Below are 17,980 nucleotides of genomic sequence, written 5' to 3' on the forward strand. Positions count from 1 at the left end.
TAATTTTTCATTTGCACAGCCCAGTTGTATCAAAATTGGTGAAACCCCTGGGGGTTTGAAATGTACACTATACCCCTAGATGAATTCCCTAAGGGGTGTAGTTTGCAAAATGGGGTGACTTGTGGGGGGGTTCCACTGTATTGGTGCTTCGGGGGTCTTGCTAATGCGACATAGCACCCACCAAAATTCCACCAGAATCTGAGCTGCAAAATCCAAAAATCACTCCTTCCCTTCTGAGTCCTGCCATGCACCCAAATGGTATTTTTTGGTCACATGTGAGGCATTGCCGTACTCGGGAGAAATTGGGGCACAGATTTTGGGGTGCTTTGTCTCCTTCATACCTTCTGAAAATGAAAAATTTTGAGCCAGAACTGCATTTTTGTGTAAAAAAATGTATTTTTTCATTTTCACTGCCCACTTGTATCAAAATTGGTGAAACCCCTGGGGGTTTGAAATGTACACTATACCCCTAGATGAATTCCCTGAGGGGTGTAGTTTGCAAAATGGGGTCACTTGTGGGGGGGTTCCTAACTTTTAGCATCTTATGGTGCCTAGAAACCTACATGGTGCCTAAAAAATAATCTCATAAAAAGGAGGCTCCAAAATCAAGTAGGTGCTCCTTCTATTATGAAGCCTGTGGTTTGGTCAACATGCACACTAGGGCCACATATAGGATATTTATGAAAACAAAAGAATTGGGGGAATCAATTTTTAGTCACATTTCTCTAGTAAAATGTACTGTGTTCCTTAGAAAAATGTATTAAAATTGCAAATCTGCAAAAAAAATGAAATTTTGAAATTTCACCTACACTTTGTTTTAATTCCTGTGAAACACCTAAAGGGTTAACAAACTTCCAAAATGCTGTTTTGAATACTGTGAGGGGTGCAGTTTTTGAAATGGTATCATTTATGGGGGTGTCTCACATACAAGTCCCTCAAAGTCACATCAGAACTGAACTGGTCCCTAAAAAAATCAGTGTTTGAAATTTTCTTGAAAATTTGAGAATTTGCTATTCATATTGTAAGCCTCCTAGTGTCCAAAAAAATGAAAAGGAAGTTGAAATAATGATGGAAACATAAAGTAGACATATGGTCTATGTTAGTTATTAACTATTTTGAGTGGTATGATTATTTGTCTCACAAGCAGAAAATTTAACATTTTGCAAATTGCTAAATTTTCCATTTTTTCAAGATATTTTGGTATTTTTCACAAAAAAACACAGACTGTTTACCAAATTTACCACTAATTTGAAGTACAATGTGTCACGAAAAAACAATCTCAAAATCACTGGGATAAGTAAAAGCAAAAAAAAGTTATCCCCACTTAAGTGAGACATGTCAGATTTGAAAAAAAGGGCTCTGTCAGGAACGCAAAAACTGGCTCTGTCAGGAAGGGGTTAATGAGAGGGAACAAGGAAATACTCACCATTAGTGGAAGCTAAGGATGGACATTGATCTGTGTTTTTTTTAATTACCAGAAACAGATGCCTAATGCAATGCAATATTTTTTTGTTCTGTTTTTTTTTTTTTAAACCACTCTGGAGACATGCTGTATTACCAGAAACCATCTCTCACACTCTTCTATGCATGCATTCGCTTTTCATTTTTCCGATTTTTTTTAACCTGTACATGAGCAATCCTTTTCTTAACGCCTTCAGAACGTATCAGATCAAATAAATATCAATCTTCAAGTAGACATATTAAGATGTATTAAATATTGATTCTGACTGTCGGAACATTTCTGACAGTGGGAATATTGTCCGTTTCCAACGTCAATACGACAGTTGGTACTGGAACTTCAGAATAGCCGCTTATTGTAAAAAGGGACATAGATAAGACAATGCCAATTCGACTTTTTAAAAAAACAAAACTCAAATCTGCAGGAATTCAATGTGGTTGTAAACGGCTGCAGTACAGTGTGGTTGTAAACGGCTACAGTGTGGTTGTAAACGGCTACAGTGTGGTTGTAAACGGCTACAGTGTGGTTGTAAACGGCTACAGTGTGGTTGTAAACGGCTACAGTGTGGTTGTAAACGGCTACAGTGTGGTTGTAAACGGCTACAGTGTGGTTGTAAACGGCTACAGTGTGGTTGTAAACGGCTACAGTGTGGTTGTAAACGGCTACAGTGTGGTTGTAAACGGCTACAGTGTGGTTGTAAACGGCTACAGTGTGGTTGTAAACGGCTACAGTGTGGTTGTAAACGGCCATAGTACAATGTGGTTGTAAACGGCCGCAGTATATTGGATACCGCCTATTCCTTTTTATCATCTTCCTTCGCAGTAAACCAGGTATGGCGATGAGTACTAAAGTTTGATGAGAGATAAACTGGCCATCACTAGTGGAATCAGAAAAAGGGAGATACATTGGTTGTACAAATATAACATTAAAGGTGCCCATAAACGGAACAATATTCCTGTGCATTTTGAACTAGTTAAAAAGCACAAGCTGCACAGACTATGTGCTGTGTGATGGGATGCCCGTGGGGGTGCGTATCACATGGCATGGCACCCTGGCACCATATATGGGCACCTTAAGTAATAGTGGTGGTAAACTGGCAGAGCAGTTGTGGAATTTGTGTATAAATATGGAGAGTATTTGGCACAAATTTATCACCACTACTTTTGAAAAACAATTACCTCCATCCATCCCATTCACTATTGCAGTAATGTATAAGGAGATGTACCCAATCCTAGCACACACCAATATGTCAACTATTGCAGAACAGTAGAAACAATACTCACACAACCTATTGCAAATAAATGTACGGTATATATGATCTCATTTTAACACGTCATACAAAGACTGCTGCTGTTCCTTGACAGACATTAACATTAACATTCAGTTACATGCAAATGTTTTCTATACACCATTTGGTTAAGTAATTGAAACAACAGCCTCACCTCCAGCAAGAAATCGGAAGCATCATGCAGGCACATGACCAAGGTCCCCACACGCACCATGTTATTGACATAGGAAAACGAGATGAGGCCAACGGTGGCCAAATGATGAACAAACATGATTAAGAAATCCTACAAGCCAAAAAATAAAACCATATTAGACATTGACACCATGCCTGACAGTTTAGCTTTATTCTTCTGCCAAAACATGTTAATGTATATATTAAAAACAGCAGTACATGCATGGGGTAGTAGTTGAAATATAGCCAAACGAACTTTGCTACTGTGGTCACTTAACGTGTGTTAGAATTACTGGGTGTATTAAACCGAGGGGAAAAAAAATAAAAATAAGCAGCACTTCAGTGTCTGCAGACAGCTTCCCAAGGAATTGCTCAGTAATTCTGGCTCTTCTGGGAAGGACATGTGACTATAACCGTGTGAGCTGGCTTTGCAGGACAACCAGCCCATTTTGTGGACAGCACAATTAATCCGCATGAGAATTTACTCCCAACATCTCCTGCACATACCAGCAATGCAGAGAGATGCTACCCGTGCTGAACACAACAGGTTCCGTAAGCAGCAAGGCAGTCATTAGGCCACAGTTACCCAGGTACCCAGGGGACATGTATTTAACGACCGCCCAATAGGCTGAAATGTGTATAAAACAATAAGCATTCATTTTAGAGTTTGTGTAGCTTAGGATGGTGTTACTTATATAGAATATAAAGTACATTTAGCATTTAAAACAAAACAATTCCACCATGTGCTAATTTCCCTTGTGTACAATATCTTTGACGGGTGTGGTATAGAAGATATAATACAGGCATGGCCGACCTCTCCAGCTGGTCTGAAAGGACAAATCCCAGCATACCTCGCAACAGTTTTGCTATTATAGAATGCTAGAGCTGTGGCAAAGCATGTTGGGATGTGCAGTTTCCCAACATCTGGAGAGCCACAGGTTGGACAGGCCTGATCTAGTGTCTAGGTATATAGCTTATATAGATTATATAGCTTAAGATTATAGTGTCAACAGGTCGACAATCAACTAGTCAAATATTAGTAAACACGTGAAAAGGGTCGACATGGTCAAAAAAGTCAACACATACAATAGGTAGACATGAGTTTTCCTATTTTCTTCCAAAACAGGTGTTTTTTTTTTATTCTTTACTATACAAGTGGACATAAAAAGGGAGAATATAATAATGTGCTGAGCGTAGCGAGGCACCGTGGCCGAAGCATGGCAAATGATGCGGTACAATTATACGGTGTCCATGCCGACATAGATATCAAAAACTGAACTGAACATTTTTCATGTCGACCTATGACCTGTCGACAACCAGTGGTTGACCCTATGACCCTAACCCAAGGTTAAGACCATATGAAAGACATGCGTTATGTTAACAGGTACACAAGGTTGCTGTTCCCAGTCGTATTTATGTGGATGGTAAAAATCAAGCAAAATGTTTTGAAAACAAAACATAAAAAAACACCGAAACAATAATACTGTGTTGATCACTGTCAGTTTGACATTTTGAACCCGTGGACCATGTTAATGTGTGTCGACCTATGTAACGCAACAATGTAGATTTATCATCCAGATCCCATCCCTCAAGCATAAAGAGAGAAATACAACTGAGTTACTGTGGTCACAGGAAGTGCAGAAAAAAAGGCTACACTAAAATGGTTCTAATAAGAGACTGGTTGAACTCAGTTATTCAGACACAAGGACAAAAGGCTGAAGAGAGAAAGGGGTTGTGTCTGATTAGTTCCAATTACCACCGGAGAGTACAGAAAATGCAGTCACAAGACAGCTGAGAGCAGCGTTCTACCAGCATAAACCAGGATGTCCACATTCCACAGTTACACACCATTACAGAGGGCATATACTTATGGTTTACAAAACAAAACCTCAAAAACGGCAGGAGTGTTTTATTTGTAGCTACACTTACCATTAAAGGATCACTGACCCTTTACTACGGAAAACGCATTTTAACAACCAAAGATGTGTGTAAAAAGAATACAGTTCAGTACGTGGGCAGACAGAGAGCCTTAAGTGCACAAGAATCATCACTTATTCCATTAGCACATACCACATGGTATAGCTTTAGTGCTGACAGATTTTAACTACGGGTTATGTCGCTACTCTTTAGGTGGCTTGATACATCTACCCCTCATGATGGGAATAGAACCATCATTGCTGTGAGGTAATAATGCTAACCACGGTGTCAATTTTTTAAAGGGACAATTTTTCAGTATCTAAAGTGTAATAGGTAATAGGGTGGGGTGTACACGTAAATTAATTTACATGAAGTTTTATTTCCCCTGAAATGGAACTGGTCACACACAAGTAGTACAGTTAAACAGAAAAAGTCTTACCTTCCGTTTGATATCTGTAAACTGGGAGAACATTAAGGACCAATAAAAAGCCAGCTCCTGAATATAATAGTAGTACAGACCCAGTGTGAGCGGCTGGAAAGAAAATAAAGCAGACAAGAAACATGCAATTACATCAAATTACAAACTTGTCCAGTCGGATACTGGTATGGTATCAGAAAACTCAATATCAGGCACACCAGTGCATTGCCACAGAAATATGTAGTGATGGAGGACTACATTGTGTGCTAGGGCAGCAGTGATTAACCAGGCACGGAAGCTAGGTGTTTCAATGTTTTATTCATATTTAAAGATTCAAAATAAGTAAAGATTTACCTGATATGGGTAATTGTACCAGCATTGTCGTGTATCCCAGAACCATGGTGTCTGCAATGATAAACAATGTCACATTGTTACAGTGCACCTAGACAAAACGGGGGATATATATATTTGTGTGTGTGCAGCCTGTTACTTGATTAGCGAGAGGCGCCTTTAGTGATGGAACAGAACGCTTCTTATATTGGGCAGTAATAGGCTTACTGGGGGCTATTGGATAGGGTTGGGCTCATTTGGTCTACAGTATGTTGGTCGACAAGCATTAGGTCGACACCACTAGGTCAATGTGGGGAAAGGTTGACATGTGGAAAGGTCAACACAAGTATTAGGTAGACAGTCAAAAGGTCGACATGGGGTTTTTCACGTTTTTTTTTTTTTTTTACCTGAATGTCGACATGGACACAGTTTGAGGTGCACCGCATCGCTCACTGCTCTCGGCACACTATTTTATTTTTCCACCACGCCCTAGTGGATGGTAAGGCATGAAATACCACCGGTCAGCATGTCGGCTCAAAAAAACTGTGAAAAACCCCATGTCAGCCTTTTGACTGTCGACCTAGACCCATGTCGACCCAATGACCGTATCCCATTGGATGAGACAAGGACTCTCCCTATTCATCCAACAATAATTTGGGCGGATTTCTGGGTACACATATTAAGAGAGTTGGGGGGGGATCACCCATTTATTCCCCCACGATCTCCCGTCTTAAGGTGACGGGATGTCATGGTGCGGTATTCAATTGATGTTTCTGTTGCGCTGATCACACGCAATATACAGTAGCCGTGTTTAGCGACACGCGTTATTCAGAGTCGCGCAAAAAGCAAATTCATTAACATTTAGAGAACACTTGCAAACTCTTTAAAACCGGAAACAAAGTCCATAATAAGCAAGACTGTAATAACAAATAGGTGAGAATGCTTTGCTTGCGATTGTGATCAGTGATGACAACAGGCTGCATTAGGCAAAAATGTTTAATTAGCAGACACAAAGCGCCTGCACATTGAACTTGGCAAGGGAAAAAAATAGTGAATGTAGCTACCAGTCAGGCTGGTTATTCTGCCAACCAGAGGGATTATACATTGTTTAATATATTAAGCTATGTAAAAGTTGCCAATTTACAGTCACTATCAAAACAAAGTCTTTGCGGTGGGAAAACACTGCCAATTAACAAAAAAGTGACTAATCAGGGTTTGCTGCCTAGAAGCATGTAAAATCTGTTGTCAGAGATTTTTTTTTCTTTACTTTAAATAATCTCCAATTTCTGAATTAAAAAATGAAAGATATGTATAAACAATAATTTTTTCAAATAAATTAATATTTGTCATTTTTTGTTCAACTCACCGACCAAAGAAACCAGACTCCATAGGAAAATATATATAGGTAAAATATAAACCTCCACCTAGAAGGAAAGAATTTGAAAAGTTTAGAAGTTACAATGGGAAACCAATAATATAATCTGAGAAAGATCCTGATTACACAGGGAAGAGGGTTCCTAGCATGGGAACATCGCCTCTGGAGCTACTAATCCACTGATAATATGGCTTGGGTGGAGGAAGTACTAGGCAGAGACCAGGAAGGCTGTGGGTACAGCACACGCTATCCTAAAAAGGTCATTCTGTTTCGGTATATTGAATGTAGCTTATTAATACTAAAATCACAGAGTATGGCAGCCTTTACAATAACATATTCTGTCGTTTAAGATAGATAAAAATGATCATTATTAACCCAAAAAACTGTATGCCAAGGCCAGTATCCAATTAGCAGCAGTAAATTACTACAGCTAATGGATTTGTCCAATACAATCGAATTAGACCCGATACGCGGCACTTAATGCATAATCAGAGATAAGCAGTCTTCCAAGGCAAGAGAACACAAAATCCGTTACTTATCCCACATCCCATATTTTTTTGCACAATCGCTGCTCATATTTTGGCCAATAAAAATGGCCTGTAATTGGCGCAATAATGATCATCTGTCAAAGAAAAAAATTGAGACATTCTGATCAGCCAAAAAAGAGAACAAGTAATTAGATACTGGCCCAATTCTGATCCCACACCGCTAGCAACTCAGAATGTGTTGGGCAGGGAATTAAAAAATAATTATACAAATCACTAAAGAAAGCACATGGTAAACTGCAAGCAGAGGCTTTCCTACAAGTCGTTTATGTGCTACAAGAACTGTACTGGTCTCATGTAAAGACTGCGCACCCACTTACATGCTTTCAGAAAACTTTGTTACTAAGCTTGGCTTATCCTGATTCCGCCTTTGCCTGAACCACCTCTGAATCTTGCGTGCATCCCAGTCCAACTGCTTCGATAGCCCCTCCAGGTGTTTCCCATCGGGACACTGGGGAAAATACAACGATGACATTAGCTCAAAGTATTATAGCATTCACCATAAGCAAAACAGAGTTTCTGCCACATTTTATCTCCATCTGTTAAGAAATCTTTATGCTTGCACTTTGTATGGAGAAGAGCCTGCTTATACAAAGAATGAAATTAGGGTGCGCGGTCAACATCCCCCCTTTTCTCATGTATATATTGTACACTTGAATGTGGGGTCCCATAAGTTTTGTATTAGCTTCCCTCCCATTACCCTACAGGTTTCTGCACTGCTGACTATATATATTAGCATGGCCATTATGTAAAAAGGTATCTTTACTCAAGGAAACCTGTTTACATCAGTTACAGAGGTAAAAAAAAAAAAAAAAAAAAAACCACACACACACACAAGATATGAGTAATGAGCTACAGCACGACTTTGACCAATAGAAAATAAGAATGCCGCTGTATGTGTATGTAGAAGGGAATGGAGGTAAAATATCTTTAATATATGGTATGAGAGGAACAATTGCGTAGTACACAAGGGTGTTACTACATGCAGTCTATACAGATAGGAGCAACTCTTCCTCACTCCAGTTCGGAGCAACTGGAATCAGGAATCAGCTTACAAAACACAGGTTGACAATTGGGATACACATTTGGCTTCAAGCATTTTACAGGAGTTTACAGTATAAACAAGCCATGAAAGCAGCTGAAATGTCTGTAACGTGTTTGTTTTAGAGACTGAGTGCATGTAATCTTACATATTTCCATATTCCTCCATATACTACATAAGCACGTGTGTTATCGCAGCTTTCTGCATGTATTTGAATGTATGCAATATGTATGGACAGTGACAGCTGTAAGCTCACACTATGGGGGGTATGCAATGTGTTGCCGCCATTTCCGACATGGGAAATAATGACAGCATTGAATAGGGAGCCGCCGCTAACAACAGCATCGATGTGGGATCACAGCAGAACGGGCCCGACTTCAGAAGCTGTCGTGGATTCTCGTGATCTAGGCCGGAGATCGACAATCCACGGCCGTTTTTGTGGCCATGCCCCCTTTGCGCCCATCGGCAGAAGAGACATTGAATCCCGTCTGTAGTTATGCGGTCGATCTGACCGCAAACAGGCCAGGATCACGGCTGTCGGTGGGGATCGACAGCTGTGATCCCAGATTGCATACCCCCAATAACTCTCCATCTGCAACTTACCCCTAATCTCTTCTTCATGTCATGACTGTCCTGCACATTGCCCTCTGTACATAAGAATACTACAGTCAAAGGGGAAGGGGGGGGGGGGGGGGGCACAAAGGACACCAATCTATAAGAACATAGCTATACTAAACAAGTGCTACACACTATAACAAATAAATATGCCCAAAAAGTACAAGGAAGCCTGGGGGCAGCATTAAATGCTCAGAGAGCTGTCTGCAGACCACTCTGCCAAGATACTAGCTGCACCTACTTCAAAACTCTCTCTCACACACACACACACACACACACACACACAGACACACAGGACAGACACCTAGCCTCAATACACCACACTTTTTTTCTCCTTCCACTTTATCACATCTGCCCCTGAGTTAGATGCTTGGGAGTGAGAAGACAGAAAGCAATGGACTGTGTCATAGCACAATGCATGTAGAATGCATTAGGAGGCTGTGCTGATTCATTTGATATACAACACTTGTATATCTATTTATGTGTGACTGAGCCTGTATATGAAGCACAATAGATAAATAGATTCACTTTATTGTCACTGCCCATGCACAAGTACAGGGCAACAAAATGTATCTTCCAATCAGATCACCAAATTTGTCAAAATATTATTATACAAAAAAAATGTAAATTTGTTTTTGTATAATAAGAACTTGCCATTGGAAGAGCCGTGGCATTGTAGCACTTTGTATACAGACTCAGTCATACACAGATACAGTATACAAGTGTCCTATCAAATTAATCAACCATGTCCTGGTGAGTCCAAGACGCATTATAGGCAAAAAGGATGCCTATAAGCCAGCAGTCTCACAGCATCTGGCGTGCTGAGCGCGGCTGTTTGCAGAGATGTATACCAGCATACCTGTATTTAAAAACAAAACAAAACTGATGCTGCTTTCCCACTGCAGACCCGTTTAAGTTTACAGGTAATCTTAAATGGTATTTAGCATTCCCACTGCAGCAGATTACAGTTTCAAATGCCATTTAAGTACCATTCCCATTGCAGGTAAAACGTTTTAGCTCTTCAAAACGTTTTTACAGCACAAATGACACTACACAGGCAACAACCAATCAGTGGAATTGTTGCCTGTTAACAGTAAGGATGCATTCCCATAGCATCATTGGTGCCCAGTGGTGCCTGTAATAAATAGATTGCTGGCATGTGCCAGCAATCTATATATTACTGGCTTATGATTCTCATTGGTGCCCAGTGGTGCCTGTAATAAATAGATTGCTGGCATGTGCCAGCAATCTATATATTACTGGCTTACGATTCTCATTGGTGCCCAGTGGATCCAGAAATATATAGATTGCTGGCATGTGCCAGCAATCTATATATTACTGGCTTAGGATTTTCATTGGTGCCCAGTGGATCCAGAAATATATAGATTGCTGGCATGTGCCAGCAATCTATATATTACTGGCTTAGGATTTTCATTGGTGCCCAGTGGATCCAGAAATATATAGATTGCTGGCATGTGCCAGCAATCTATATATTACTGGCTTAGGATTTTCATTGGTGCCCAGTGGATCCAGAAATATATAGATTGCTGGCATGTGCCAGCAATCTATATATTACTGGCTTAGGATTTTCATTGGTGCCCAGTGGTTCCAGCAATCTATATATTACTGGCTTACAAAATCAAACATTGGTGGCCAGTGCTGCTCCGTGTGGAGCAGGACGGAGGGAGGCGGGGCATGTGGCTGGACCCGGCCAGCGTCGCTAACGGCATCCAGCCGCAGCAGCAGCCAGCCGGACACAGCGGGGCAGCGCGCCGTGGACAAGTGAGTATGACAGGAGAGGGGAGGGGGGGCGGGGGGTGGCAGCGGGGCGTACCGCCGGGCTGAAAGTGGTTAATCTTTCAGCCCGGCAGCGTACACACACGGAGATGATGGCTGAAAAAAATCAGCCATCATCTCTACCGTTTAAGATGCATTCCCATTGCCTCTTAAACGGTGGATTACCGTGCAAATCCCTGCTCTGAAAACGGGTTGAAATACCGTTTAACTTTAAACGGTATTTCAACTCTGGCGCTTTCCCACTGCAGCCTTAAACGGTATTTTGCCCTAAAAAAATCGGCAAAATACCGTTTTAAGGCTGCAGTGGGAAAGGGGCATCACACACAAATATAAAAAAGGTAAATACCCACTTATGCTGCAATATAGGATCACTGGCATCTTAAAACTACAAACTGATATACAGTATCTTCTTAGATTGAGAAACTAAACAATTGCAGAATAGGAAGAACCTGTGGTGAGACCTCCCTGTACAGCTCATACATGTCCTCACGTGATACAATGTTTCGCCTGCGGAGATGCAGACATCTCTAGTACTGTTGGCACTGTGTAATCATGTTAGCCAGGCAGAGGAAGTTCACATGGTAAATTGTGGAGGAATGATTAATCATGACTGGAAGAAAATCAAATGCATTATCCTACTGTATTACTATTCACTGAATAACAAAGGTTTGAACCTTTGTCTGCTGTGAGACAATGAGCACAGCTGCTCCCCTGGCTTCATACCCTGATCTGCATTTATTGGGTAAGTGCACCGTATGATTAATATACTGTACAAAGCACATTGAGGAAATCAAACACATAGAATAATGATAACATTAAAAGTGAGATGCAACCAGCTGTTACACAACCTATATAGTAATAGATCCACCAGAAAAAAGAAACACTGAATTATATATATTCTTGCTTAGCCATAGCATCATTTGATTAGTGCTGTGGGAACTGAAGTGTTCCTGAAGTGTGGAGTTATTCCAGCAGAGCTATCTACATGAATCTAGTTATTCCTACCTTTGTGTTGAACACTTGTAGGACACATATAATTATGCCTCCACCCCGTTTTATGCCATATGTGTATAAACGCCACTCTGAACTGTGCACCAAGACAAGTCACAAGGTAGTTATACAGCATCAACAAGGTCTCTCCCAGGCAAAGATTTAAAATAAGACTGAGGTTTCAAGATGTGCTGTTCAAGCTTTTTTTGAAAAACCAAAAAGAAACAGGCATGGTTAAGGACTGTAGATGCAATGGTAGGCGAAGGAAACTAAAGCTGGGTACACACTAAAATATATATTAGGGCAGTACGGACGGTGTAATGGTTAGCATTACTGCCTCACAGCACTGAGGTAATGGGTGAGATTCCCACCATGGCTCTAACTGTGCGGAGTTTGTATATTCTCCCCGTGCTTGTGTGGGTTTCCTCCGGGTACTCCTGTTTCCTACCACATTCCAAAAATATACTGGTAGGCTAACTGGCTCCCAACAAATTAACCCCAGAATGTCTGTGTGTGCGTGTACATGTGGAAGGGAATATAGATTGTAAGCTCCACTGGGGCAGGGACTGATGTGAATGTTCAAATATTCTATGTAAAGTGCTGGGGAATATGTATGCGCTATATAAGAAACTGTTAATAAATAAATATCTGCAGATCAATTGATCTCCAGATATATCTAAAGACTGATCAGAAAGCATATTCTCCATTCACACTGCCCCATGTGCCTGCTCACTGAGCTTTCAATAACCAGTGTCAGTGATGCGGCTGTACGGGCAGTCAGCAGATTGCCTGTACACAGTAGTAGTGTTCATTCTAGTACCCGCCATATTTGAAAACCCATGCAATTCCTGGTCCCTGCCTGGGGTGTCGCTGTCTGCTATGGTGTTTCTAGCACAGGTCTGGTTTTCATATCAGTGCTGATTTACAGACCACACTGTGCTAGAAGCACTACAGCAGACAGCGACACTCCAGACAGGGAAGAGGAACTGCATGGGTTTTCAAATATGGCGGGTGCTAGAATGAACACTAAGTATGATGCGCCGATATCTCCAGACATATCGGGCATCAGCTGTGTTGCAGAGCCAACGCGATATATCTGAACGATGCCATGCAGATATATTGCTCATACACGCTGGCCGATGGTGCAGCGATATAGCGACCTTTAGTCCTTTGTGAAAGACACAACATGCTTACTTCCTTTGGAAATCAGAAGATGTTCCACGGTTCTATCAGTTCAGAAATGTCAGAAACCAATGGGACCCAGGTACACCCAGCTACTGGAGAAAAAGTGACAAGCTCAAGGCGAGTCGAGCAGCGCTATAAATGAGTGACAATGCCGGATGATTGGAAATATATTACAATTTAACTCAATAAAATACCATAAATTGACAAAAATGACAATACTACAATGAATAATACAATAATGTATAAGGGGGGGAATAAAAACGTAAATTGGAATAAATGTTTAAAATCAATAGCCAGGCCTTAATGGATAGGTGTGATATGGGTGTTGTAAAGTTATCACTGGTGGAAGAGAGGTACGTGCACGTTACCAAGTGATGGGTTCACTCCTTTCTGGGTGTATCAAGGATGGAGTCCTCACGATGATTACGGTTTGGTGGATTACCGCTGGAGGAAAAAGAGATATTGATGCTCACCGGAATATTCAGTCCTCCAATTGGGGTGAGTGGATTGTAGTTTATATCACCGGAGGATTCCTTGGAGCAATGTACCCAAAGTGATGTCACTGGGTGGAGAAGTTTTTAGAAGGCTTCCGTGCACAGTTAGAGCCTCACTGGTGCAGGTGGAGGAAAGCATCCATTGTGTTCACCTGAAATAAGCTTATGCACGGTGTTCGCCAATATTGAAGAAACGGGGTGTTGGGAAGTGGAAGGGGTGATGTCCACACCTCAAAGATGGTCCGCACACACTATCCAAAGGCTAGGTACTGTCCCCTAACGCGTTTCACTGCGTCCTGCAGCTTTATCAAAAGGTGTATCACACCCAGCTACTGTTCAGAGAAGTCTGACCAGAAGTGGTCTTCTTGGAAGAACTGCTGCCATAAAGCCATACCTTCGACATTGAAACAAGGCCAAGCGAGTCAACTTTGCACAAAAACATAGGAACTGTGGAGCAGAAAAATGGCAGCAGGTGGAGTCCAGGAAGTGATGGAATGGCCCCCTGGAGACATGATCGCACCATCGTGGAGTCTGTCTGGGATTACATATAAAGCAAGCCTACATCCACAGAGGATCTGTGGATAGTTCTTTAAGATGTTTAGAACATCCCTGCAGAGTTCTTTCACAAACTGCGTGCAAGTGTACAGCGAGGAATTTGTGCTTTTTTCAAGTCAAAGGATTTTTCTTCTATTCATTCACTTTTGCAATTTGTTTAAAATAAACTATAAGCACTTGCATTTAAGAAAGTGTATTTACTTTACGTGATTTTTACCACACCTGCCTAAAAACTTTTGCACAGTACTACAATATACATAATATGCAGTATGGATACAAATTATATCTAGGATCTGAACACTAAAGCTAATGATTGACAGTAAAATGACATTGTTCCCTCCCCACGTGATATTAAATGTCCAAGGTGCAAAGTATTGTGATAACAAATCTTATGACCTGAAGAGACGGCCCGCTTATCTCTCTGCCCAGTCATGTCAGAACCACGTAGTGAAGTCTCATCTGCTCCCGGGGCACCTCACCTAATCTCATAACGCTGTTTAAGACGCAATCCATGCTAACTGGAACGGGCCTTGATTTCTATCGCAATGAACATCCTTCACTCTCTATGTCAACAAGCATTTCATTCCCATCATTCTATGCAGCTTTTCTTACATATATGCCTATACAATGGTAGCTACCTAACAGAGCTTAAAGGGAGACCGTGCATACTAGAATCAATATACCTATGCCCTGTATCACACATCTTATAAAAAATAAAAACCCATGTGCGCACACCACAGTCCCAGGCGCTTTCTTGAAAATGAATTGTTAATATAGGTGTCTCTATTATAATTTATTTGAAGATGCACGTTCTACGGCTCATCTCTGTATGGGAAAGCATGCTCATGGCTTTTGCACTGGTCATTAACTCTGCAAGTCAAGACATGTAAAGGGTGTGATGTGTATTAATATAAACATTTGAATAATAAGATTTAGCAGGAAGCATTTTGAGTAAATAAAAACTATGTGAAACAGCAATTACACTTTCATACAGCTTGTCAACATCCGTTTGCAATCTGAAGAGATCGCTTAGAAATGGAGCACGGATCAGTCCGTGTGTATAGTCGCAGGTGACGACGATGCACGATCCCGCAAGTCCCCATCTGCCACAGGGAAAGACCGTGCTTGCAATGTCTTTTCTACTAGATTGCAGAGCTTTGCCTATGAATAATGAGGTAATACCCCGCCCTGCACACATCGCTCAGCACACATCTCGGGTGTACCACGATGTGTGCTGAGCGAGCTTAAGCCCGTCTCTCAGCACAGAGGCCAGCATCGCCCCATGTGTACAGGGCTTTACACAGAATGATAACAACAATAATAATAGATCCTACCTTTGTGATGGACATGAAGACTTTTTCTAGGATGGCATTGGGTTGTGCTTTGCGTGGGCCATTGCCCTGGAGACCCAGTTGGAGGGCACATGGCTTAGCGATAAACCTAAAAAAATTTGAATATTTAGTCAGACCAAAACTCAAGTATAATCCTATAGAAGCAATTCCATTTTTTCCCTGTGGTCCCCAAACTTTTTTGAATCAAGGCCCTAGGGTATCATTTTTTTCATGACTGGAAAAAGGTTTCTTCTGAAGAATTATTATTATTTTTTTAAATTAAGTAAATAGTGTTTATATAACTTGAACTTCAGTTATGCGTTGAGCAACAGGATTTGCTTGTTTGTTCACATATTTAAAAAAATTGTCAACCACCACAGCTCCAACTACACCGACAAAAAATAATTTTAATTGATCCTAGACCACCATTCCAGGGCACCCTGCAAGTGTCCTGAGGCAACCAGGGTGCCACAGCACACAGTTTGGGAACCACTGCATTAATTTTTGATTGCTACCTAAAAAGGATTAAATTACAGATTCATAGAAAACACTATTTACAGATCTAGTTATGAGTACTGTTATTTGCGTAAAACTTTGACAAACTTTGTTATTTTTTTCGGTACTTGTTTCCTAGAACGGCACCCACTAAGCAATTTGCTGTGTACTTTGCTCTGCTCAATTTGCTCTGCGTAGGAAAATCGCATCGCATCACATCACATGGGCCATTTTAGGGCCATGAGATATGATTTTCCTATGTAAATTTACTGCTCTCTCTGCCCCAGGCCATCGCATCTGTCACAATATCGCATGCGGTTTTATAGGGCGTGCGATGCCATGACATTAGGTATACAATAATATGATTGTATGTCCCCAAAATAGGTTTAAAGTACACCCCCCCCCCCCCCCACTATCCACGCCACCCCGAAGCGTGGCGAGCGCAGCGGAACGCATCCTCCGACTTTTTCATTACCCGACTATCCACGTTGGCGTGGAGTTTATTTTATATAGTGTGGAGAGCGCAGCGAGCCACCGAGTCCGAAGCGTGGCGAGCCCCGCGAGGGGACACGGAATACATGTGAAGTAATCCGCGTGCGCTCGCCATGCTTCGGGCTGGGTGGCTCGCTGCGCTCTCCACACTATATAATATCAACTCCACACCGACGTGTATAGTGGGGAAATGAAAAGGTCGGAGGACGCGGGGGTGCGTTAAATCTATTTTTGAGACATACAATCATATTATTGTATACCTAATGTCATGGCATCGCATACCCTATAAAATCGCATGCGATTTTGCAGGACATGCAATGCGATGCGATGCGATTATAGTGGGGTACAATGAGCATAGAAGAAATTATATTTAAAAAAAAAAATTGCATGCCGTTATAATGGCCCATGAGATGCGATTTCCCTACGGTGCCGAACGTAGGAAATCTGGGCGCCGTGCTAGGAAACAAGTACCTTTTTTTCTTATGCCGATTGCTTGTGACCTCACACAAGTTGCTTTGTCTTCTTTAATTGCTGGAAACAAAAACTAGATTGTAAGTCTACAGACTAGCTTTGAAAGCTTTTGCCTCAAGTGGGCTTACTAGTAATAAGTAATATTATCAATATAATAATGCAGGGGGTTCTCAAACTTGGTCCTCAGGACCCCACACAGTTCACGTTTTCCAGGTCACCCGTCAGGTGCATTTATTACTCATTGACACATTTTAAAAGAGCCACAGGTGTAGCTAATTATATCACTTGTGATTCTGTGAGGAGACTTGCAAAATATGCACTGTGTGGAGTCATGAGGACCGAGTTTGAGAACCTGTGTAAATGGACAGTGGAGTAAGGAGAAAAAATAAAGTCTAGTGCTGCATAAAGAGAAGTTATTAAAGGTAACAGCTATATTTGAGCAGATGGTGAGTGTTGGTCCAGGTGGGGAGACTCTGGAAATAGGAACAGCTTGAGTTTATTATATTTCACAGAGCAGGATGCCAGATATGAACACTAGTTTAATTTCAGTTACTGGTCAGGTGACACCTCGGCATAGGCATGGGTGTGCCCATACATTCCCTCCAACAGCTGCTCCTGGCCAACTCCGCCATTATACTGGTGATGCATTCAGAAGGATGGCGCATTTGCATGAGTTAGCAGAGACAGGCATCTTTCTCATTACATCACAGGAAAGGTGGAACCACAGGAACAATGTGATGGGGCATCTAAGACACCCTGCGCCCATCAGATACGCCACTGCTACATACTGCAATCCTAGGAATGTGGTAGAGTTTCAGAACTGGATGTGAATCATGCAGAGATTTATTAGCTGAACCCTAAGCTGCAGAGTAAACATATTTCCATCCTGTTTGCAAAGCAGCCAGTGTTTCCCCCTGTGCACAACAAAAATGGATTTTGCATCCCATGAATTTCAACATGGTTTGTCCAGTACAGTCCAGCTATTCTGTGCCATTCAATTGCCGCAGCTA

General features: G+C 41.5%; 1 protein-coding gene across 2 annotated transcripts in view; it reads right to left on the reverse strand.

Annotated features, from left to right (window-relative positions):
- Positions 1 to 17,980, reverse strand: part of CERS5 (ceramide synthase 5) — a 62,808-nt gene that overhangs the window by 22,761 nt on the left and 22,067 nt on the right. For both annotated transcript variants that reach the window (XM_083169653.1, XM_083169654.1), the window contains exons 2-7: positions 15,516 to 15,621; positions 7,824 to 7,954; positions 6,950 to 7,007; positions 5,608 to 5,658; positions 5,275 to 5,367; positions 2,902 to 3,030 (exon numbers count right to left, since the gene is read on the reverse strand). In XM_083169653.1, coding sequence (XP_083025779.1) covers positions 2,902 to 3,030; positions 5,275 to 5,367; positions 5,608 to 5,658; positions 6,950 to 7,007; positions 7,824 to 7,954; positions 15,516 to 15,621 — 568 coding nt within the window. The remainder of the gene's footprint in view (positions 1 to 2,901; positions 3,031 to 5,274; positions 5,368 to 5,607; positions 5,659 to 6,949; positions 7,008 to 7,823; positions 7,955 to 15,515; positions 15,622 to 17,980) is intronic.

This window comes from Crinia signifera, chromosome 2 (genome assembly GCF_055691185.1).
Source record: "Crinia signifera chromosome 2, ASM5569118v1, whole genome shotgun sequence".
NCBI classification, from domain to species: domain Eukaryota; kingdom Metazoa; phylum Chordata; class Amphibia; order Anura; family Myobatrachidae; genus Crinia; species Crinia signifera.